General features: G+C 39.3%; 1 protein-coding gene across 2 annotated transcripts; it reads right to left on the bottom strand.

The window, feature by feature from the left end:
• Window positions 1-43: 43 nt before the first annotated feature.
• On the bottom strand, window positions 44-25,705 carry mtmr11 (myotubularin related protein 11). Of its 2 annotated transcripts, XM_088999335.1 has the most exons (17): window positions 25,239-25,705; window positions 19,813-19,882; window positions 16,616-16,752; window positions 16,458-16,527; window positions 14,958-15,097; window positions 14,782-14,866; window positions 12,043-12,190; window positions 10,698-10,785; window positions 9,396-9,484; window positions 9,181-9,308; window positions 8,813-8,891; window positions 7,327-7,397; window positions 7,037-7,209; window positions 5,547-5,717; window positions 5,256-5,474; window positions 3,839-4,138; window positions 44-2,183 (listed from the first exon to the last, which is right to left on the bottom strand). In XM_088999335.1, the coding sequence occupies exons 1-17, from the start codon at window positions 25,293-25,295 to the stop codon at window positions 1,839-1,841; spliced, it is 2,370 nt and encodes a 789-aa protein (XP_088855461.1). In that variant the 5' UTR covers window positions 25,296-25,705; the 3' UTR covers window positions 44-1,838. The 2 variants fall into 2 exon arrangements, with proteins under 2 accessions (XP_088855461.1, XP_088855459.1); XM_088999333.1 differs by having other exon boundaries at window positions 5,256-5,717.
• Between the last annotated feature and the right edge of the window lie 207 nt (window positions 25,706-25,912).

Genomic DNA, 25,912 nt, shown 5'->3' with positions numbered 1-25,912 from the left:
TATTTTCTTTAAGAAAAAAAAACTGAATAAAGTTTGTCAGCTGTGTGTTGCACAAGTCAAAGTGCTGCTTTTTATTTTTGAAAAGGACAATAAAATAACAAAAATAGGCCAACACATACAAAATGTGACAGAAGAGCATTAGGGACAAGTTGATATATATTTTTAGAGATGGGGTATTATTCTGAGAACAAAGGTTGCAAATTTGCACGTTTCAAACGTGCAAATTTGCTAGGTTGAAAGTCACAAATTTGCTAGATTTAAAGGACAACCGACGCATTCCGACAAGTTGTGTCCATAATTTGCAAAATCATTTCAAATGACTTCTACTGAGCGTATTTTACAAAAATTCCATGGCATGTAGCTGTATTTTACATTTTAAGACTCGCGCTGAATATTCAGGAAGTTTTCGATTTGGTGACGATGCCTGACGTGACGTCACTGAAGGAACGCCCCTGACTGAGAAATCGACACACAATGCATTTTGGGTACTTTGTTTGAATCAGAATAATACCCCATCTATCTATCTATCTATCTATCTATATGGATAGATTTCAACTTGGCCCTAATGCTCATCCGGTCAATTCGTACCAAAAAAAAAAAAAAAAAAAAAAAAAAAAAATGAGAAAAGGATGTTCCTAATCATACAAATCAAATTCACATGTCGCGATTGGTCAAACGTTGTGGCTAATTGGACCCCATTAAAATTGATTTATCATTACGACTAGTAAACAACAAATACTGCTCAATCTGATTTTCGTAATAATTATTGTAGAAATAACTTTCTTACAACTCACCAACTACATCCGGACAAATCTGTACAAAAAAATGAGCAGAGATGAGAAATACATATTGGTCCAGCTGTGCCCGCGCTACTTCTTCCCTTTTGTGCTTTTTAACGTCAACTTTCATGACAACACTGACTTCTTTTCCTTTCGGCTTTTCCCGACAAGGGAATCACACAGCAAATCAGTGTCCTCCATCTTTAGAGGTTTGATCCGCATGTTTGAAACCCTCTGTATTTATCCGGGCTTGGGACCGGCACAAGAAGACTTATGTCCCTTTGTGGCTACACTGACTAAGTAACGCTAAATAAAAACTATATTACAGTACACTACAGTTGGTTCAAGATTAGAAATTACTAGAGTGTCGTTGTTGTTAGTAAGAAGTCCAAAAAGCAGTAAACGAGCAGCTGGCATGTGGGTGGGCTGCCTCCGAACACCAAAATAACTCATGCCCCAAATTCCACAGTGGGTGCGGCTCAGCTCTTCTACAGATAAAACCTCAAATGCACAGGACATTTTATTAGGCACACCTGGTCCGGCGAGCGGTCAGGTGTACCTAATGAAGTGGCTAGTAAGGGAACGGTGTTATGTTTATTTGTTTGTCTATTTATCTGATTATTTATTTGTTCATTTTCGTTTATTTGTCTGATTATTTGCTTATTTATCTGATTTATTTTTATTTATTTTTACCGATTATTTATTTGTTTTTTATTTAACGTATTTATTTATTTACCTATGTAATTTATTTTTATTTTTTTGTTAAAGGTTAATTTCTTAGTTCTTCAACCAGCTTTAAAAAAAAAAAAAAAAAAAAAAAACTTAAATTTCAATTTTGCACATTTAATTTTGAAAAGTTTTGCAACGCCCGGCGGCAAGTACCTTTTTGTGTGCTATCTTGGCACACTTTTTCTCCATTTCTATCTTAAAAATAGACAGCTCCTCCTCCTCCCTTGCAGAACATGTGTCAGGAGGATCACCAAGTGCATTATGGGTCATCATTTTCCTTGTCGGATATTTTGATGGTGCCCTGAAAAAAAAAATAACTTGCAGGGCTGATTAACTTGGGTTGCTTTTGGCCACTTTGGAGTTGGCCCGACCCGGACGGGCGTCCGCGGCGTGCCCGAACAAAAAGCTGTGTTTGTTTGCATTTTCTCTGGGCGCGGGTCTGGGTGCTTGAGCGTGGGCAGCCGAGGGCGCTTTGGGGGCGGAAGCGGCGGCTCCGTGAGACTTTGGGAAGAGGAAGGTGCCGTTGTTAGCGTTGTGGTTGGCGTCGTGGGCCGGCGACGGCTCGGCGGCGGACGTTGGACGCTCCTGGGCTAGCCGCGTCTGGAGGTGTCGCACTTCCCTGGCCAGGAGTTCCAGCGGGTGACAGTGGTTGGTGCTGAGCGGGTGCGAGAAGGCCTGTGGGGGCGACCGGGTGGGCATGTTACCAGGATATCAAACACTCATGCTTTGTTTGTTGTTTCGCAGATAACGAAACTGTGTTATTTCTGATCATTGAGCAAAAATGTGTCCACTCCAGTGCCAGGGTTGTTGTCATTTCCATTCAAATTGCAGGATCCACAGAATATTGAGTTTTCGGACTACATAAACATTCAATTCAGCGTAAGAAACGTTACACTTTCTTCTTTAATCAGAAAAACAAGTTAATTCCTAAATTATATGGGTCAGGAGTTATTTGAGATTGAAATGGGGGCGGCTGTACAAAATACAATATAATACACACATATTGATTTATATAGCGCTTTAAATACAACTAAAGCTGTAACAAAGCACTAACATGGACAATTCCCCTCGTGGAAGAGAAAACATTTCCAGAGGTCTGACCAGCGCTTTATCGGCACCCCCGACCCCCGCAAGAAAAACCGAAACCCAAAAAAATTCGGGAATGGCGCTCAAAGTCACACTTTTCAATTCCTCAATAAATTCAGGCATGCCAGCCAATGAGTTAATTTTGGTTTTCAATAATTTTCTGGTGACAATAGCATAACTAAATATTTCGTTTAATTTTGCCATCGCTTCTGTTTCTGTCAAAAAAAAGAAACAAACATTTTGACATACAGGGACGGTGACTCGTTGCGTAAATATGGAATTTGTCGTCAAATAAATAAATAAATAAATAAATGCGGAACCTCTAGAAGGTTCCGTCATAAGCAGCAATGGAACACATTTGTTTCTATTCTCCATCCGTCAGCCCCTCCCCCCACCTCAAAAAGAAAGGCGCCCACTTGCGGCTCACGTTGCCATGGCGACAGCGGAGGACAAACAGTCCGAAAACATCACAGAGGCGGGGACACGGGCCAAAAATGGATCAATGATTGACAGCTGAAAAAAAAAAAAAAACAGCGATAATAATAATAATAATAATAAATAATATTAATACGAATAATAATAATAATAATAATAATAATAATAATAATAATGATAATAATGATAATACCAATAATAATTACATAATAATAATAATAATATTAATTAATAATAATAAATAATACATTTCATTTCTAAGCGCCTTTCAAAACTCTCAAGGACACTTTACAGTCACAGGATATTTTTTCCACGGGTGAGCAGCGGCAGCCACACGCGCCAGCGTTCTGTGGATGCTTCTGTTATTCTATTCCAACACATCATGCCACGGGAAATTTGTTTCTCGGGGGGGACGGGGGGGGGGGCTTCCTCATTTTCAAACATTTTTGGGCCACTTTGAGTCAAATGAATTTTATTTATGAATTATTATTATTGCAAATGTCCCCATTGTGGGACGAATAAAGGTTTTCTGATTCTGATTATTATTAATATTATTATGATTATGGTTATGATGATTATTATATTATCATTATTATTATTATTTAAAACAACACGACCCTTAAAATGGCTGTTGATAAACGTTGCACGTGTCGTTTATTCTTATTAAAAAAATATTGTGTGATGGTGGGTTCTAATTTTTGCTCTTTTATGCATTTCATTTGTCATTTTGTGTAATTCCTTCCATTTTGGATTCCAACTAGCGTGTTCGAAGCTTTACTTTCTCTCACAATTTCCCCTTGACTTCATACCTGAGCATGCAGCGCCCCCCTGTGGTAACACTCCCTCCACAGTCCCACGCAGGGCCCCATGAGGAGGGGCAGCAACGGTTCGTAGGGGTCCGCCTTGGGCTTGGAGGGGGTCTCGATGAGAGAGAAGGCCTTCAGAAGTCTCTCCAATCCGGGGACGTTCTCGGAGGACGGCGCCCTCCTGTGGCTCTTGCGGTAGACGCCCGAAATGCTGCCGCCTCCGCGCCACGGGAGCAGGTTGGCGGGACACGAGAAGACGCCCCGGGAGAGGAGGAAGACGGAGCCGGGGGTCCCGTCGTTGGGCTGTGAGGGGGTGGAAGGTGACATGATGAGAGGGTAATAAAAATTACAGAGGGGCGGGGCTTCATTTTGGATGTGGAAGAGAAAAAAAATCAGTCAAATCCAAATTACTATTTTTTGTTGATGATTTTAAATATTTTAATTCGAATTACAGTAAAGTCTCGTGATATCGATATCGGATATATCGATAGTCCCGGTTATATCGATACTATTTCTATGCACGCACGGAGAAAATTACATGCAAACAGGGTCGGATATATCGATAGTCCCGGTTATATCGATATTTTTTCGGACTCCCTTGAATATCGATATAACGAGACTTTAGTGTACATAAAAAAATTAATTTCCTTGCACAACTGTCCATATTTTTATGTTCCTGTTGTTTATTATTTTGCTTTGTGTTGACTATTCTGTGAAGCACTTTGTTACAGCTGCTGTGAAAGCGCTATATACATTGTCCTTGGGTGTTCAGATAAATATGTTATTATTATTATTATTATTATTATTATTATAGTGATACCTCAGCTTACGAACGCTTTAGCTAACGAAGAAGGAGATCATCAAAAAACAACAGTCTCGGGCAAAAGCAGAGGTTGAAAGACTTCTGTTGATTTGGATTAACGAAAAGCAGCTAGCAGGGGACAGTGTGAGTGAAGGTATTATCACCGAGAAAGCATCAAGAGGCAACTACATCAACGACCATCACAAAGTTAAATAAAACGACTTTATGATACAGTACAGTTTATATCTTTAATTACAATACAATAGCACATTTATTTTACATAAAATAAGGTATATTTTGTGTAGTTTTAATAATAATAATAAAAATACATTTAATTTATAAGTGCCTTTCAAAACTCTCAAGGTCACTTTACAGTCACGGGATGAAATTTTCTGTATTTAGTAGAAAATTATGTTTTATGGGGACCTGGGAACGGATTATTATTATATTGAATGGTTTCTTATGGGAAATAAATGTTTGGCAGACTAACTTTTCGCCTTACACACAGTTTCTGGGAACCAAATAAGTTTGTGAGCTGAAGTATCACTGTATTGTATTGCATCAAAATCCTCGACACTCCTGCACGACCACCAGATGGAAGCATTGCGCAATATTTACCCGGCGGGCCTCCAGGTGGGTGTTGAGGTTGCCATTCACCATGGAAGTCGGTCGAGGTGTTTGAGGGACAGGCTGAGTGAAAGCAGTCTGTCGCCGCTCGCTGTACAGAAGCGACCAGTCCCACACGGGCGGCAGTGGGGGGTCAGGCGGGTCCGGCCCAATATCCGTGTGCAACGGGTCTCGCCAGCCGTTGACGGGCGTGTAGCACTGGCCCAGATTCTGGTGGCAAACCGAAGAGTTCCATTTTGACAAAGATATACAGATCTTGACTTTCCGGTCATGCGTGAGTACTTGTGTGCGTCGGCATCTTTCCCGTTGAGAATTGGCTAGGAAGCTGGAAAAAAGCGGCAGGTGGGTGCTGTCGTGAAGCGCCAGCAGGAAGTCATCCGTCAGCTGGAAGCGAGACGGGTACTGCGACCACAGCTGCCAAACGCAGTCCAGGAAGAGTAGGAAGACGGGAGCCTGAAGACACCAGATCACAAGCACGTGTTAGCGTCTACGTGGGAGATTTGGCCCGTAGCATCCCGTGCCACTTCGTTCATTTGGTATTTTTCTTCTTCGGGTAGTCAAAAAGTAGCTGGAACAGGCATTGGGACTGTGCCTCTACTTTTCCACATATTGGATTAATTAAAAAAGTAAATAAGGTGAGTCATTGGCACAGCAGTTTGAGCAGTGACGCCCAGACTTCTCTTTCCCCAGCCACTTCTTCCACCTCTTCCCGGCGAATCACAACACGTTAGCTGGGTGACACAGTCCCCTAGGTCGTTCCCGGGGACATGCCCGAAACACCGCATCAAGAGGAGGCATCAAGGATGGATCCTAATCAGATGCCCGAGCCACCTCATCCGGGTCCTTTCAACGAGGGAGATATGGACCATAGCAGCTTCTGTGCCGCTTTGTTCATTGGTACCTTTCGTCTTCGGGTAGTCAACAAGCTGCAGTTTTAGTAGGGAAGCCCAGACTTCTCTCTCCCCAGCCACTTCTTTCCACCTCTTCCCGGGGAATCCCAAGGTGTTCCGAGGCCAGCCGGGTGACGCAGTCTCCCAGGTCATCCCCGTGGATATGCCCAGAACCCTTTACCAAGAGGAATCATCAAGGATGGATCTTAATCAGATGCCTGAGCCACCTCATCTGGCTCGTCTCAACGCAGGAGATGTGGACCATAGCAGCTTCTATTTCACTTTGTTCATTGGTTCCTTTGGTATCTTTCATCTTTGGGTAGTCAACAAGCTGCAGTTTTAGTAGGGAAGCCCAGACTTCTCTCCCCCCAGCCACTTCTCCCACCTCTTCCTAGGGAATTCCAAGTTGTTCCGAGGCCGGCTGGGTGACACAGTCTCCCTGGTCGACCCCGATGACATGCCCGGAACACCTCACCAAGAGAAGCCATATCCAATGATCTTAATCAGAAGCCCGAGCCACTTCATCTGGTTCCTCACAACGCGGGAGATGTGGACCATAACATAACCATAATATAACCACACGACCATAACCACCTTTGGTATCTTTCTTTTTCAGGTAGTAATAAGCAGCAGCAGTTTTAGCAGAGAAGCCAGACTTCTTTCTCCCCAGCCACTTCTTCCAGCTTTTCCCGGGGAATCCCAAGGGATTCCGATGCCAGCTGGAGGACGCAGTCGCTCCAGTGTTTCCAAAGTGGACCCCGGGGACATGTGCGGAAGACAACACCAAGAGAAGGCATCCAGGGTGGATCTAATCAGATGCCCGAGCCACTTCACCTGGCTCCTCTCAATGAAATTTAAAAAGGGGGGGCAAAATGCTGTCACCTCCTCTTTGTCATTGTCCCGGTGATAGTTGGCGCGGCTGTAGAAGCGGTGGCCCGCCGTCACCCACTCCTTCTGCACCAGACTCTGGAAACCAAGACGTGTGCGACAATGGGGGTCGCACATGACCTGGACCAGGCTGGACACCACACAGCTCATGTCTCGGTCTTCCGCCTCTGGAGAGAGAAACAAATATAGAGAAATATGAAATGATGGGGGAGACCAAACAAAGCAATTGCATGTCCATGTAGGCGTGATCGAGCTTTGAATAATGAATAGCTCACGTGACTTACCTTGAAGCGCTACGGTCATGTGACCTCCACGCAAAAGGCACGCCACCTCTGACGCTTTCTTTAGGCAACACCTACACATGGGAGACAATGCACATGCATCAACATCTTTTTATTTATTTATTTGTTACTCCCCCTTATGTAGCTAATAAATCACAAGCCGGAGGGGCTCACGAATTTTGATCAGTGCTAGTAAGGAGCCAAACACCATGTGCATTTTGACCAAACATTCTTCAGTGACTAAAAAAAAAAAATACCATTCAAGGACGGCACAAAACTGCAGAACAACAAACCAACATTAAGTAGAATAATTTATTTTGCTTGTGAGTATTTGTGAGTACTTGTGTGCGTCTAGGTAAAGTATGGATCGGGGGGTTCATTGTGTTAATTTATTTTGCATATGTATTTATATTGAGTATGTATTTATTTTGTTTATTTTGCGCATGTATTTATTTTGTGTATGAATATAATTATGTATTCTTTAGTCTATGCATTAATTAATCTATTCATTTATTTTGTGTATTTATTTTGAGTATGTATTTATTTGTGTATTTATTTTGCATATATATTTATTTTGTTTATTTATTTTGCGCATTTATTAACTTTGTGTATGAATATACTTATTTAGTTATTTAGTGCATGCATTAATTAATCTATTTATTTATTTTGAGTATGTATTTATGTATTTATTTTGCACACATATTTATTTGTGTATTTATTTTGCATACGTATTTATTTTGTGTATTTATTTTGCGCATGTATTTATTTAGTGTATGAATATAATTATTTATTTATTTAGTGTATGAATTAATTAATCTATTTATTTATTTTGTGTATTTATTTTGTGTATGTATTTATGTATTTATTTTGCACACGTATTTGTGTATTTATTTTGCATACGTATTTATTTAGGTGTATTTATTTTGCACATATAATTATTTTGTGTATGAATATATTTTTTTATTTAGTGTATGCATTAATTAATCTATTTATTTTGTGTATTTATTTTGAGTATGTATTTATGTAATTTTGCACACATATTTATTTGTGTATTTATTTTGCATACATATTTATTTTGTGTATGAATATATTTATTTATCTAGTGTATGCATTAATTAATCTATTTATTTATTTTGTGGATGTATTTGGTGTAGGTATTTATTGATTTAGTGTATGTATTTTGTGTATTTATTTCTTTATTTTATGCATTCATTTTTTTATTTTGTGTATTTATTTATCTGCTTATTTATATTGTATATTTATTTTATTTTGTGTGGTGTATTTATTTGTTTATTTTGTGTATGTATTTATTTGTAATTGTCATTTTATCTATACATCTATTTATTGTTGTATTTATTAGTGTATTTATTTAGTTTATTTAATTATTTTGAGTAATTGTTATTTTATTTAATTATTTATCACGTTATTTATTTATTCATAGTTTTTTTTTTTATGTGACTGATGATAATGATAATGATGATGATGTTACCTGGTGTAGTCCAGCCAGTGTGTTCCTTCCAGCGTGGACAGCCACTTTTCATCCGGCACAGTCACAGATGTGGAGATGTCTGAAAAAACCACACGGGGCCATTCATGACTTTCTTTATCATACACACAAAGATCATCTGGTTGTCCTTATTTTGCACCTCTATGACCAAAGAGGAAGAGGCGGAAGAAGTGGCTCGGAAGAGGGAAGTGTGGGCTTTTGTGCTAAAGCTACCGACCCTGCGACCCATCCATAAAAATGGATGGATGGATGGTCTTCTTTATTTACTTTGGACTTGAGCTTCAGCGTATCCGAAGCTCACTCGTCTCCTTATTTTGGAGAAAGAACCAATTCAAGATACGGCTGTTTACCTCCAAGACAGAGCGCTCGCAGGCGTCCGTGTGCCAGCTGGATCTCGCCGTGGGAGGGAAGCTCCTCGCCCAGTTCCACCACCACGCACGCTGACGAATGGCAGCCGAACAGAATGAGCTCCAGGTTCCTAAGCAACACACATACAAAAAAAATGCAAAGATATTATGCGAATGAGCTCGGAATTCTGAGACGGCTGGCGTGACAAACACGACACCTGATGTCGTCCTTCTCGTGGTAGATGTTATTCTGGAAGCTGGCCATGCGCAGGAGGTCGCTGCCGTGTGGATGTCGCCAGCACCAACGCTGGAAAAAACAAATTAAATAAATTCAAAGATGAATTGATATCCATTCAGAGAGCTTCAAGTCTGACATAGCAGTTTAGGAGTCCTTCCTTGCTAGCGTTGTTCTTTTGTATTTGATGGACAGTACAGTGATACCTTGGCTTACGAACTTAATTGGTTCCCAGACAGAGTGTGTAAGGCGAAAAGTGTGTATACCAAAAAATAATTACCCATGGGAAACCATTAAAATGAGAATAATCCATTCCCAAAGTCCCCATAAAACATAATTTTCTATTTTAAAATTTTCTAAGCCTTAAAACTACACAAAATATACCTTATTTTATGTATAATAAATGTGCTATGGTATTATAATTAAATAAATAAACTACAGTATAATAAAGTCGTTTTATTTACCTTTGTGATGGTCGTTGATGGCTTGATGGAATGGAGTGGCCGCTTTCATCAGCATTAAACACTTGATGAGGAACGTAGCCTTCTTCTTTCACCATCTTGAGGAATGATTCCTTGGAGGTGCTTTCTCTGCAATAATTTTACCTTGTTCCTCATCAATTGTGTTCTGTTTAGCTGGGTTGATAGCTTTTTGCATCAAGTGTACAGATGGCTTGTGCGGGTTATTTGTGGAGCCTGATTGATGGGATATTTTAACCTTGCAGTCTACACTCTGCTTTTGAACTATCAAAGTTGAAACGAGTCCAAATTTCACTGTTTTCAATCCATTTTATCACACTCTCTCTGTCATCTGCCTGTCTATTTAATGCTTAACACCCCCCCCCCCCTCACTGCTGCGTTCTTGACCAATGACGTGGCTTTAACCGAAGACTGGGGGCGGGGAATAGAGGACAAAAACAGTTGGTTGCCATTTTCTTGTTGGGAGAACGGGCTCGTTCGCGAACGACACATCACTCATTGTGGCAACTCCGTTTGTATCCCGAAAAATAGTTTGAATGCCAAGGTAAAATTTTCATAAATGTAACGTTCGTAAAGCCAAGGGGTTTGTAAACCGAGGTATCACTGTACCTTCATTGCACAATTAAAAAAAAAAAAAAAAAATGCTAATTTTAAGGTTTTTTTTCGTAATGTTGCTTTACCCAATTTTAAGATTGGGTAAAGCAACATTATAAAAAAAATGAATAGGTCATAAGTGGATAACCTTGGAATTTGTTCCACTCGTAAAACCAGGAAGCAATGAAGTGAAAATGAAACGAAAGACTCACGGGGATGCGTCCGTCATTGAAGTGGGCGAAACTTTTCTTCAGCTCGGTGTCAAGAACCTTCTGTGGAACAACGATGAACCTTGGAAGACTAAAAAAAAATAAATGAATACAAATAAAAAGGCCATGAATGTTATTCTAATGTATATGCAAGAGAAGTGGAACCCCACAAAATTATTCAAGCAATCCAAAAAAGGGAGATTAACTCATTCAGCTAATAGATAGCTATCCAGATAGATAGCCAGATAGCCATCCAGCCAGCTAGATAGCTAATAGATAGCTAATAGATCGCAAATGGATAGCTCGGTAGCTCGCTAAATAACTGATATTGAATGGAATTTACAAGCAAAATAATATATATTTTATTCTGGAATTGAAAAGCATGACGTAGAGCGCCATTACCAAACTTGGTCCGGTTTTGTTTTTTCTTGCGGGGGCTGCCGATAAAGCGCCGGTCATACCTCTGGCAATGTTTTTTCCTTCCACGAGGGGGTAGCATTTGCCTTTTGTCCATGTTAGCGCTTTGTTACAGCTTCAGCTGTTGTTACAAGCGCTTTATAAATCAAGATGTATGTCTTGTATTTTATACGGCTGCCCCATATAACTTATGATTTCACTCTTTTTTTCTGATGAAAGAAGAGAGTCTGTTTTTTTACGCTGTATTGAATGTTTATGTAGTCCTAAAACTCAATATAAATCGACATCAACTTTTTTTTCTGATCAAAGAAGAGAATCTAAGGCATACGTGTCAAAGTCAAGGCCCGGGGGCCAAATATGGCCCGCCACATCATTTTATTCGGCCCACGAAATCTAATTAAGCATGTCAAGTGCCAAGATGCTTGTTAGTCTGAACCAAAATTTCAAATTGTCGTATCTAAACCACAATCATCATCATCATCATACATTTCATTTCTAAGCGCCTTTCCAAACTCTCAAGGTCACTTTACAGTCACTAACAGTCATTATTTTTTACTTCAAATTTGAAAATTAGCTATTCGTTCATTTGTTGTGCAAGCTGTTTGTAATGTGTGGAGGAAATGAAACATTCTAATGGTTTCCCCAAATTTATAACGACCCTCGAGAGGAAACCCTAACTTCAATTTGGCCCGTGGCAAAAAATGGCTTTGCCACCACTGGTCTAAGGTTTCTTGCGCTGAATTGAATGTTTATGTAGTCTTAAAACTCAATATTCTGTGGGTCCTGCAATTTGAGTGAAAATGACAAAAATCCTGGCACTGGAATGGACACATTTTTGCCCATCGTCCGGCAGTGAATGAGTTAAAAAAAACTACAACAGAACGCCCTGAAAAGTTCAAAGTTGAGCAAATTCTTTTGTAAGCCGTCATACCTGGTGGACATCTCGAAACGGTCATTGACCGAGCTGACTCTCCAGCCGGTGGCGCGGCAGCGCTCCACCTCTCGCTCCCAGTCGGCGGCCGACTCGTGCCAGTTCATGTGTGTGTCCCGTCGCCGGTTGCTTAGGAACTGTTTCATTTCTATGTCGAGAAAATATGGATTAGTCACTCACTTACACGGATGAAAAAGGGAGAAAACATTGTACGATGGACTCTCGGTTGTTTCAAGGGACACGTTAGTCATGTAACCGCATTAGGTGAAAAAATAAATGCCATCCGGAGAAACCAAATAAAAAGGCATTTTTACAACTTTTTTTAACCCTGATTTATGAAAAGATATTTTCCAACATTTCCTTATGCTTGGTCACTTATTCTCCCTCTCAAGAAAAGGGAGACTATTTTTTGTATACTTCTCCAAATAAGAGGCTAGTGTGCTAGTTTCAAGCTGTTGTCACTCCCAGTTGACGTTAATTGTTAAACCAAAAGCAGAGTCCAGCACCGCCACGTCTGGACAGTAGGGATACGTATAGGGCCTAAACTACCAGTAAGACTTTAGTTTGCTGGCGAAGTTTCTTGGATAAGAAGCGAAACGTCGGACACCTTCAAAGAAGTACAGATGACGGCTGAAGAAACCTTATCATCGATGGTTAAACCAAAACTGTAGAAACAAAGAATATTTGAGAAACTGAATCATTTACAACGCAAAACTCAACAATGTATGAAACGCTTGCCGGCTTAAAAGACAACCGACGTCACTTTTTTGTTTCTTAACTGACATCAGAAAAACGTTTTATAGCATCTAAAATACCCAAAACACACAGTATGATATTTTTATTGAAATGGAAAACACCAATAAAAATGACTTAAAATGTCCAAAATCTGCAAAAACAATTGAGCTGCAAATTGGGCATTTTCAGAAAGTCCCGCCCCCAGTTCTTGACGTCACGCCAAGACGTCTTGCATTGCTGGAGAATCAAAACAATGGCTTCAGATTCGGAGAATATGCTTTCTTGTTACACCTCCAGTTATGAATATGATTCAAATAGTTCTGAAGAGGAAAGCATACATGTTTGCAATCGATTAAAGAATTTATTCTGTGCCATTTTGAGGTAACATTGGGGAGAAATGATCACCAGAAAAGAGGCACAAAATGGCGACCTCATGTGGCTACCTCCGTTTCCACAGGCTGATAAATTCCTTATATGGAGATTGGACACCCTCTTCTGGCGGCTTTTGGGTGCAACACAAGCTTTTCAGACCAAACAATATAGCAAAATACATTGACGTGATGAAAGGACTGCTACTTTTTTTTCGGTCAGGGCACATTCCTTTAGTGACGTCACGTACGGACTCGTCACCAACTCAAAAACAAGACTTCCTGAATATTCAGCGCGAGTCTTAAAACGTAAAATATAGCTATATGCGGTGGAATCTTTGTAAAATACACTCAGTAGAAGTCATTTGAAGCTATTTTAGAAATTATGGACACAACTTGTCCGGAGACGTCGGTTGTCCTTTAATGCTCACATCAACCAACGTCTGCTAGCTTAATGCTAACATCAACAAACGTCTGCTAGCTTAATGCTAAGATCATCTATTAAACAAAAGACAGACTGTCAGATTTAAGTAGCAAAATTATGCTAATTTTAACCATCAAACACGAGCTACTTTAACACACAGACATGAAGCATTAACACACAAAATCAAGCATATTTAGAATGCCGAATATTAATTCTGTCTGCGACATGGGAAAGTTAGCTATTATCTATTAGCCGTACCTGCCTCTTCTTTTTGCCCTTAATTATATTTATTTGTATTTGCGGAGACCTCAGTGTTGCCAGGCATGTTGTGGCGGAGTACGGTGCGACACAATAGCAGTCCCCTCCAAATTAATTTAATTAAAAACATATCAATATAGCTGATAAGAATATTTTGTGTGTGTTTTTATAACTCATTCGGTGCCATTCCCGAATTTATCCGGGAATTGAAAAGTGTGACGGGGAACGTCATTCCCGAATTTTGTCCGGTTTTGGGTTTTCTTGAGGGAGTGCCAATAAAGCACTGGTCAGTCCTCTGGCAATGTTTTTTCACTTCCACGAGGGGGCAGCATTTGCCTTTTGTCCATGTTAGCACTTTGCTGCAGTTTCAGTTGCTGTTAAAGCGCTATATAAATCAATATGTATGTATTGGATTTTCTACAGCCGCCCCCATTTCACGCTCAGATAACCCCTATAACATATGAATTAACTCCATTTTTCAGACAAAAGAAGATAATTTAATGTTTCTAACGCTGTAGTGAATGTTTATGTAGTCCTTAAACTCAATATTCTGTGGCTCCTTGAGTTTGAGTGAAAATGACATAAACCCTGACACTGGAGTGGACACATTCTTTCACATCGTCTGGCAGTGAATGAGTTAATCAAAAACATATTTATAAATAGCTGAAACATATTTTGTGTGTGTTTTTTTTAAGAAAAACATCACATACGAGTCAATTTAACCAATCAGAGGGACAAATTGTAACTGACGAAGGCTAGCGCTAATGTGTTAGCTTGGGGAGCTTTGACTGCTATTTTAAAATGTCTGCCTCTTTACGTCAAAATGAGGTTGTAAGAGTCTTGACCCATTTGTACTGTGGGTAGCCATGTCATTTATGACAGATTGCTGTGAAATTTGGGTGTGCCCTTGTGTTGCTCGTGACCGTCAAGCATGAATAGAAGAAGGGAACATACCAACGCTACCAAGGGCGGTGTTCTGGAAGGACAACACAGAGCCCGGTTTGAGGGGTTGGTAGGTTTTGGCGATGGTGTGCGTTAGCTGAAAAAGAAGACGGCTAGCCTTGAAAAGAAAGAAAACAAGCAAACACGCAATCGCGCACGGTCCACGTGGGTGTGAAAGACGTAAAAACCTCGATGACTTGAGCATCGGGGGTGAGGCGGTCAAACAGGAAGCAGATGACTCGCAGGTCGCGGCAGTAAAGCACCAACTCCTCGGGGGTGAATTTCAGCGAAGAGTTTGGGGTGACCAGCTTGGTCCGATTGGGTCCCACTGCAAACATCAAGCGAGGAAGGCGGATTATCACTGACCAAACAAGACAGCGTGAATGCAAAAAGTGAACAACTGGTGCTTCTCCTAAAAATGCAAATACAGTGATACCTCGGTTTACGAGCCCCTTGGCTTACGAACTTTTCGGTTTACGAAGGTTAAATTTATGAAAATTTTACCTTGGCATACGAACTATTTTTCGGGATACACACGGAACTGCCACAATGAGTGATGTGTCGTTCGTTCGCGAACAAGCTCGTTCTCCGAATAATAAAATGGCAGCCAACTTGGTTTTGTCCTCTATTCCCCGCCCCCAGTCTTCAGTTGAAGCCATGTGATTGGTCAAGAACGCAGCGGTGAGCGGGGGGTTAAACATTATTAAAGAGACAGGCAGAGGACAGTGAGAGAGTTTCAACTTTGATAGTTCAAAGGCAGAGTGTAGACTGCAAGGTTAAAATATCCCATCAATCAGGTTCCATAAATAATCCGCACAAGCCATCTGTACACTTGATGCAAAAAGCTATCAAACCAGCTAAACAGAGCACAATTGATGAGGAACAAGGTAAAATGATCGCAGAGAAAGCATCTATAAGGGATCATTCCTCAAGATAGTGAAAGAAGAAGGTTACGTTCCTCATAAAGTGTTTAATGAATGAAAGCGGCCACTCCATTCCATCAAGCCATCAACGACCATCACAAAGGTAAATAAAACCACTTTATTATACAGTAGTTTATTTCGTTACTTATAATACCATAGCACAGTTATTATACGTAAAATAAGGTATATTTTGTGTAGTTTTAAGGCTCAGAAAAGTAGAAAGTAGAAAATTATGTTTTATGGGCACCTGGGAACGGATTATTCTCATTTTAATGGTTTCCTTTGGAAAATTAATTTTGGGGATACACACTTTTCGCCTTACCCACACTGTCTGGGAACCAATTAAGTTCGTGAACCAAGGTATCACTGTAGGTGAGTTTTTCCGCAATTCGCAGGCTACACGGTAAGGAACAAAATAGGTGAGGCAGCAGGGTAGACTGTAATTCTGATAAATTATATTGTAGTAAAATTACATGAGAGACAAACATGCAGATTTTTTTCAGCCTATTTATTTAAAAATTTTTTATTAAATATTGTGTTAGGACCATATATAATAATAATAATAATAATAATAATAATAATAATAATAATACATTTTTACATATACAATACATATTTGAGTTACTTCCGGGTTGAGTGAACGCTGGCGCATGTGGCTGCCGCTGCTCAACCACAGAAAAACTGTAAAGTGACCTTGACAGTTTTGAAAGGCGCTTATAAATGAAATGTATTATTATTATTACTTATTTAAGAAGCTTGACTTACCAACTACGACCTTCTCGATAGATGCCAAAGCCACGTCGTGATCCCCCAAAAGAACCGGGTCAGCATTGTCCTACAAAAAAAAAAAAGTGATTTCTTTTTTTCCCCCCGCAAAAAGTAAATGGACTCATATTTTGGTGCGGTGTAAGAGGTGTGCTGACGTCAGGTTTGGGAGCATCCTGAGGGACGAAGGCGACTCGGAAGTGCGTGCAGAAGAGTGTTCCTGACAGCCAGCCTCTGCCTTCCCGTGCCGTGAGCTTCTTCCTCACCATGACAGCCCTCTGCAGCACGCACTCGCCTGCGGAGGCAAATGGGACGTGAGGGTCAAAGGTTACTCTGTAGGTTTTGCGGCATAGAGAGCAAAAAAAGGCTCCCAAACACAAAATGGTCATCGGCACAGCAACATTAAAAAAAAGCAAAAAGTAAATAAATAAATTTAAAAAATACATAAATACACAAACAATTAGTTAACAGTTTGATTAATAAAAGTGAGTGAATAAATCAATTAAAAAAATCCATCATACACAATTAGTTAACTGTTTGATTAAATAACTAAATATACAAATGCATAAATGAATAAATCTGTAAATAAGTGCGTAAGCAAGAAACCAAATAAATAGACTGCCTTGAAAAAAATTGCCACTGACACCAGTTTGTACAACCGACGTAAAATTATGCTTCCAGGGAAAGGGAATCAGAATGTAAAGAGAAACAAAAAAACAAATAGATAGATAAATAAATACACATAAAATGCATAAATAAATAAATGAAAATAAAGAAAAACTAGTGAATACATAAATTAATTATAAAAGGCCTAAATACACACTTCGTTAATTGTCTGATTAAATAAATAAACGAATGCATACATAAATAAATACGTATGTAAGCAACTAAATATATAAATACAGTAAAGTCTCGTTATATCAATATCGGTTATATCGATAGTACTGCTTATTACGATACTATTTCTATGAACGCAAGGAGAAAATTTACATGCCCACAGGATCGGATATATCGATAGTCCGGTTATATCGATATTTTTTCCGACTCCCGAGAATATCGATATAACGAGACTTTACTGTACATAAAGTACTGTAGATAAATAAATCACTGGCTTTGACAACAAATTAGCACTGACACAAAATGATTTCTCAAGGGGGCATAAACAAATATAAAAAGAGCAAAAAAAATAAATACATACATAAATAAGATAAATACATAAGATAAATAGATATATAAATAAACAAATAAAACAAATATGAATAAATACATGAAAATAAATACATAAAAAATACATAAATACACAATTAGTTAACTGTTTGATTAACAAACAAATAAGCAAGTAAGCAACTAAATAAATAAATAAATCACTGGCACTGACACCAGTTTGCGCCACACACACAAAATTACGTCTCAAAGGAACATGTTAAAAAAAAAATTCAAGAAAATGTCTGATATCGTTCAGGAAATCGGCCATTTTGGCTTGAATCAGCAAGGGGAATGCCGTAGCCTAAAGATATGAGCAAGCTCAATTACAATTTTTTTTTTTTAACCGACAGTCACGATTCATGTCCTAAAAATAACAAATAAAATAATAAAGTGGCTGATTATTTGTTTGGAATATTTTCCAGGTGATCCATACATGGCTGCTAACAGCTTTAATGTGCACAACAGATGTCCAGTTTAGAATTTTCTTTTTTTTAAGGGACGTGTTGGAAAAACATCCCTCATTTATCAGCGTCAAATTAAATGCAAGCCTACTATGTCAGAGTTGGAGCACTTCTGGTTATGATGCATAACAGGAAGGGCTGAGGGGGGGGGTTAATAAAAATAAAAAAAAGTAGGTGTGGGCGCCCAAGTGCTACTGATTGGGCAGCTGATAAATAATATGATTATTACTCCTGCTGCTAGAGAGCAATAGGATGCAAAATTATACAAGAGCGCTGCCAAGAAGCGAGGGAGGAAAAAATGTGGCGTTGCGTGGCAGCAACTTTCGGAAAGAAAAATGTTTGGCAAAAAAGTAGAGCTGGAGGGAGAATCAAATTCTTCTCCGGTAAACGTATATGGAACAAGAATTAAAACCGCAACAGATGCCAGAACGGCCAAGTCGAGTGGACCTCACTCAACGAAGACTTCAGGGAATTCCAAAGCCCAAAACAGGAAAACAGTCATTTTTACCACTTACGGAACTTTTGTTTGTGCTGCGGGGGGAAAAGGAGGAAGTGGAAAAGATGTCTTTTATGCCGGTTATATATCTGCTGTGCAAACAAACACACTGTGGGGACAGTACGGGAAATGAAGACCGAAAAAAAGGGCCTCAATTTGCAGTACATACGCACCTAAAAGCTAGCAACCACTTATTTGACGACAGTAAGGTTAAAATCTTAGCGAAAGAAAACAGATGGTTTGAAAGGGGAGAAAAAGAAGCCATTTTTATAAAACAGTAAAAGCCTTCACAGGTTTAATTTGGATCGTGCTAACAACAGACTTCTTACATCATTACCACATAGGCTTAGTCGTGCTGATGAGGTGATACCAGAGTGAATGGGGCAATCAGGCCAGTCGTAGACAATAATCAGTCAGGACAATAGAAGTAATCAGTGTCGCCTCAGGGAATAGTCTTCTGCTCCCCCCCCCACCTTAGTGCAGGGACCTATCATAGCAGAGGTCTGGCACTGCCACCCATGGACAGCAGGGAGATATATATATATATATACACACACACACACACACACACACACACACACACATATATATATATATAGGGCCAGAGCTACCAGCAAAATTTTAGTTCGCTGACGAAGCCTCTTGGATAAGAAGTGAAACGTCCGACACCTTCAAAGAAGTACAGATGGCGGATGAAGAAACCTTTTCAGCGATAACAAAGGGTTGTATTTTAGAAAATATTCAGTCAAACCATATCTGAGTTAAGTCTGCCAGCTTAACGCTAAACAACCAAACATGGCTAAAAATGCTGCAGCTCAAATCTTGTTTTTTTGCAGAATATTTGCATAACCGAGTCTGTCCTGCAAAATGGTGGTTTCAAAATTGGTTTCAGTCAGCAAGTGTCCAGCCAGTATCCCGTTGATGGCAGCTACCGTTTCGATAACTCCTGGGAAAGTGTCACAAACTCTGGCATTGACATGGTGACAAATTGGGCGCTTTATCAGTGCGCAGGAATGAAAGAAGATAAGCGTGTTGTCATGAGATAAGGTTGGAAAAGGCATTTGACCGAAGGTCGTGCCAATGTGTAAAAATGAAGATCAAAAATAACACCGGCTATTGCCTTCAAAAACAAAAAAAAGTGAAATGGCGCTTAGCTCATCTATTTCGAAACAAAAAATGTTTTTTTAATTACCTGGAAGACAACGTAGTTCAAAGACATCTCGACCCCGCGCAGTCATACCACCCTGATTCAGCATCCTCTCCTACGGAGACAAAAACGATCGATGACAATCTTGGTAGGAGGTGATAAAAATGGATCAATTAGTCAACAATAGATCAATTAATATATTTCAGCTATAGTGCTCTATTTTACTTTCTCGACTGTAAATCTTCTGTCATCCAACATGAGCGGAGATTAATCTCTTGAGTTCCGTCAAAACTCAGCATTGACAAAATACCTCTTTTATTTTCAAGTAAATTAGTAGTAACAAACAGCTTTATTGTTCATTTTGTGACATGTTACAAACAAAACCAGGAACTGAATCAGTTCAGCAAATATACAAATAAATAAACAAATAAATGAAGACATAAAAAAAGAGGAAAAAATGAGCCCGTAGAATGGCAATTTGAATCTGTACTAAAAATAATATTCCCACTCGTGTGGTATGGATTAACTGATATTTCATCACTAAACAACCGCAGAACAAGCAAAAATTGACTTCCTAAGCAGTTAATCAGTTAATTAAGAGACTCTAAAATTATTATTTGTCGATCGTTGAAAATTGTATCCCAACAAGCCACCGCCAACAATTTTTATAATTATAATTATCATTATAATTCTAATTATTATTATTAGTAGTAGTAGTAGTCGTAGTAGTAGTAGTAGTCGTAGTAGTAGTAGTAGTAGTGGTAGTAGTAGTAGTAGCGGCACTACTACTATTAGTAGTAGTAGTGGTGTAGTGGTCGTAGTAGTAATAGTGGAAGTAGTGGTAGTAGTAATAGTAGTAGTAGTAGTAGTGGTGGTAGTAGTAGTATTAATAGTGGTCGTAGTATTAATATTAGTCGTAGTAATGGTGGTAGTGGTAGTAGTAGTAGCCGGAACGAACGGAGAATAAAATTAGCCCAATTGCTAACGATCCTGATATATTCTCTCACTTTGCTTCTCATGGTAAAACATAAAAGGTACAAAGCTATAGGCTCCCTGGCCGCCAACCTCCTCGCTGGAACATATGGACCCAGTTAAGTTTACTAGAAACCCCCTCTGGGACGCACTTTCACATTTATGGGCGAGAGAACGCCCCACTTACGGACGGCAAGGCCCATCACGCCATGGGTTTGATTATTCAGGTGGTCAGACGAAAACCCGGCGGAGAAAAGTTAAGCTTGTATCGGTTTGAAAGCTTCTGAAAGCAGCCCACCAGCACTTTTCGTCCAACGGTGAAAGGTTAAAAATACAAAAGCACCGTTTTTGGCACCGCGTTTATCGTGGGCAAAAAAAGGAAAGCTAACAAGAGGCCATTCAGTCGCTAATGCTACACTAACGACTTACGCTAATGAGAAGTTTGTAGCAATCGTTAAAACGCAATTTACAACGACACTCAGGTTGTTTTAAAGGACAACCGACATCACTTTTTTGTTTCTTAACTGACATCAGAAAAACGTTTTATAGCATATAAAATACCCAAAACACGCGGTATGATATTTTTGTACAAATGCAAAACACCAATGAAAATGACTTAAAGTGTCCAAAATCTGCAAAATATTGAGCTGCGAATTGGGCATTTTCAGAAAGTCCCGCCCCCAGTTCGTGACGCCACGCCAAGTCGTCTTGCATTGCTGGAGAATCAAAACAATGGCTTCAGATTCGGAGAAGATGCTTTCTTGCTACTCATCCAGTTATGAATATGATTCAAATAGTTCTGAAGATGAAAGCATACATGTTTGCAATCGATTAAAGAATTTATTCCGTGCCATTGGGGGGAAATGTATCACCAAAAAAGAGGCAGAAAATGGCGACCAAGCTCCTGTGAGGAATTAATCAGCCCGGTTCCACAGGCTGATAAATTCCTGACATGGAGCTTGGTCGCCCTCTTCCGCCTCTTTTTGGTGCAACACGAGGTTTTCAGACCAAACAAGTACATCAAAATGCATTGACGTGATGGAAGGATGTGTCCTTTTTTCGGTCAGGGGCGGAAGTTCCTTCAGTGACGTCACGTACGGACTCGTCACCAACTCAAAAACAAGACTTCCGGAATATTCAGCGCGAGTCTTAAAACGCAAAATATAGCTATATGCGGTGGAATCTTTGTAAAATACGCTCAGTAGAAGTCATTTGAAGTCATTTTACAAATTATGGACACAACTTGTCAGAAGACGTCGGTTGTCCTTTAAGATTACTTCAGCTTCGACTGTGAGAAGTTAAAACCTCCAAGATGGCAACCCTTGACAGAAATGACACAACAAAAAACAAACATGTATTTATGTTGACGACTAAGCACTATTTTTTTTTATACTTCCTCGTTCACAGAGAGCGACGAGATGGCTAGAAATCCATTTAGGCTTTGCAAAACTTTATTGTAAATGTAGTTTTTTTAGGCAATTAAAAATTGTTAGGTTAAAATATTACAAGCTAATATTAGCACCACCAAGGCTGACCACCCCCTAAAAAAACACAATGCAACATAGTCCAAACACACCCCTCTCACATGAATGACAAAATTCGGATAGCCGCGTGAGCTCGCCGAGGAACAATAAACGAGGAAGCAAGTGCGTCTGATGTTTTCTTTTCTTTGTTTTAGCTTGATGCTATTTTTAAACCGCCTCTGGCGAATAGGCATTAAAAATCCAACAAGGGTGGAATATTTACCGTATATAGGACAACATAATGAGACATGTACAACTCGTGAGCCGCCTTCGTTTTTGTACAGCTGCCCCAATTTCAAGCTCATATAACTCCAGACCGATATAACTTAGGAATTAACCTTTTTTTCTGATGAAAAAAAAACAGAGTCAAAATTTTTCGAAGCTGAAATGAATGTTTATGTCGTCCTAAAACTCAATATTATGTGGGTCAAGGAATTTGAGTGACAATGACAACAACCCTGGCACTGGAGTGGACACATTTTTGCACAACGTCTGGCAGTGAATGAGTTACTGGAAAGTGACCTTGAGAGTTTTGAAAGGCGCTTAGAAATCAAATGTATTATTATTATTATTATTATTATTAATCTAAGCTTTCAATGTTGCACTGCCGAGCATGATGCTGGGGTAAGGGGGAGGGGGTATCATGGGGTGGAGGGGTCTTGCGGGTGGAGATGACTGTCTTATCAGGGAAAGCTCATATGATAATGACGATCCTCTGCAGACTGGGAGGTTCAAAGCAAATGCAAATGAAAGCTGAAGCTAAGGCCTCCATTTTAGGACATTTATAATAATAATAATAAAAATAATAATAATAATAATAATAATAATAATAATAATAATAATAATAATAATATGCACCCCATAATGAAATGCAGAAACAAACTTTTGAATTCTTCTTTTGGGATGCTATCACACGACAATATAGAATCAACCTTAAAATTTCGGTGTAGCTCTTTCTCTTGTTTCTATTTATAATTTTATTTTATTTATTGTATTCTATTTGTGATAGTATTTTATTTATTATAGTACCTATGCTTGTCTGTGACTGTAAAGTGTCCTTGAGAGCTTTGAAAGGCGCTTAAAATGAAATGTATTGTTATTATTATTATTATTATTATTATTATTATTATTACAATAATAATAATAATAATAATAATTATAATTATTATTATTATTATTATTACAATATTCAAAATACAGTTGAGGTCGAATTTTCCACCATATAATTAAAGAATGCTACAATCTAGCAAACAGCACTGCTGTGCCATTCACCATTTTTTGAGTTAATCAATATCCGCCTAAAATTCCTCAACTGCGGTCTCCATGGCAACGATAGACAGATGTGCCCGTCCCCCTCTTCCTTCATCAAGCACACACATGCACAAAAGCGACGCCGAAAGCTTTGCGTCCACAAGCATCTGCAAGCGTTTCCCCTGCGGCTACTGAAAATAACCAGGGAGGAAGACGAAAAGAAGGAACTTGGACGGCTTGCCTTCTTTTTGGCTCTGACTCATCCTACTGCTTTGGCTCTTAAATAAACACAAATACAGAACTGAAATGTGCAGATTGAAGCTATAAAAAGGCTCCCGGAGGCAACTCATGCACTTCCCAATCATTGGTTCATAACAATAACAAAAAAGTACACACATGGACACACACAAAATAGCTTCATCTGCTCACTCGAAAAACTTATCATGTGACTGTAAAGTGTCCTTGAGGGTTTTGAAAGGCACTTTTAAATTAAATGTCTTATTATTATTATTATTATTATTATTATTATTATTATTATTATTATTGTCTTTGGAAGATGACACCTGTGATGAGCTGCAGTTTGATGTGTGACTATTATTTTCTGTTTACAGCCTCGTATTTCATTTAATGGTGGACTCCGATCTCTTTAACTTGCGAACAAAAGTTAGACTGTGAATAAAAATATTGATTTTAAAATCAAGAGTGTTGATCACCAGAACCACCGAAAAATTGATTATTGAAGCGAGTTAAAGGACAACCGATGCCACCGGACAAGTTGTGTCCATAATTTGTAAAATGACTTGACTTCTACTGAACGTATTTTACAAAGATTCCACGGCATATAGCTATATTTTACGTTTTAAGACTCGCGCTGAATATTCAGGAAGTCTTGTTTTCGAGTTGATGACGAGTCCTCAACCTACGTCACTGAAGGAACGGCCCAGACCGAGAAAGCGACACACAATGCATTTTGGATACTTTGTTTGGTCTGAAAACTTCGTGTTGATAGCGAAATTAGAATGAAAACACATAAATGACGCGATGGTGAATCGTTGTATGTTGCACTAAGACGACGACTATTTAATACTAGTTGACACAAATTCCCAGCAGACAAGTCAGCCCATTTCCAACGGAGCTTGGGCACCATTTTATGCATTTTCGGGGAGCTACATTGGAGTCCAGACGCCTCAAAATGATACAGGAAGGACTTATTTAATCGATTGCAAACATTTATGCTTTCTTCTTCAGAAATATTTGAATCATATTCATAACTGGATGAGTTACAAGAAAGCATCTTCTCCGAATCTGAAGCAATTGTTTCGCTTCTCGAGTAAGGCAAGACGTCCTGGCATGACGTCACGAACAAGGGGGCGAGACCTTCTGAAACTCGGCATATCCGAGGTCATTTTGAAGTAGTTTTGGGACACTTAAACTCATTTTTATTGGTGTTTTACATTTGACTAAAAATATCAGCCTGCATGTTTTGGGTATTTTCTATGCTATAAAACGTTTTTCTGATGTCTGTTAGGAAACAAAAAAAAAACTGGTGTCGGTTATCCTTTAAAGATTTACTCCATTTACGAACACGAATTGAAACAAAGTGAAAATAGTTGAAGGTCTATTTAAGCAACTCCAATGATATTAAGGGCAGACGATTTTACGAATTTAAAGCTGTTTTTAAACAATATTTATGAATCATTGTTCATTTGATGATCTTACACTTACTTTGATATCCGGTACCATTTGTCGGACTTTAAACGTGCTTTTCGATCCAGTCAACATGGTTCCATAACTCTTCCAAAACACCCCCTCCAAAATTATTCCCCCCAAAATTTAAACAGCAGGCAAAAAAAAGCGTTGGGAAAAATTGTCACTACAAGTGTCCTGGCTCCATGTTAACTAGTGAGACCAAAAAAAGCGAAGAAAATGAAGAAATCGTGTCTGCAAAATGACGAAAGTGCTGCGGTCATCCCCCGGCGTTGTTTTTGCCACCGGCAATGGATGCCACGCACCTCCACGTCTGACCCGCTTCTCATCGCCGAGGAAGCTTAAAAACGCCACTAAAATAAGCAAGGCGCTCCCGTTATCAGCTGCTACTTCTCCATCCGTACACGAATACAGCGGACAGAGTGACTCGCTGCACGTCTAGTTGTTTGTTGACGCCTTCTTAGAGAAGCAGTCCAAAGCGAAATGAGAGATGTCAAGCTAGCTACTTAAAGGTACAATACACCCGGAAGTAGTGGCAAAACTAGAGCGACAATGGTTCGACTCGCCAGGAAATGTATTTAATTTCCCAAATACCACAACACGAGAAAAAAATGCGATTTATATTACCATAAAGTGATGCACGTCGTATTAAAACACGATTTAATTTCACATTCGAATGTGATCAATTTTAC

This window comes from Hippocampus bargibanti, linkage group LG06 (genome assembly GCF_051943395.1).
Source record: "Hippocampus bargibanti isolate YZ-2025 linkage group LG06, ASM5194339v1, whole genome shotgun sequence".
NCBI classification, from domain to species: Eukaryota; Metazoa; Chordata; class Actinopteri; order Syngnathiformes; family Syngnathidae; genus Hippocampus; species Hippocampus bargibanti.
The sequence above is the reverse complement of the archived record's forward strand: the minus strand, read 5'-3'. Positions and strand labels throughout refer to the sequence as shown.

What these genes read in the sequence shown, in the direction of transcription:
- mtmr11 (XM_088999333.1), bottom strand. Translation starts at nt 25,295, where the DNA reads ATGTTGACTGGATCGAAAAGCACGTTTAAAGTCCGACAAATGGTACCG. An exon ending in CCGATGCTCAAGTCATCGAG is followed by an intron (nt 14,867 to 14,957) that starts GTTTTTACGTCT and finishes CTTCTTTTTCAG; the next exon opens with CTAACGCACACCATCGCCAA. An exon ending in TCAATGACGGACGCATCCCC is followed by an intron (nt 9,485 to 10,697) that starts GTGAGTCTTTCG and finishes TGTTTTTTCCAG; the next exon opens with CGTTGGTGCTGGCGACATCC.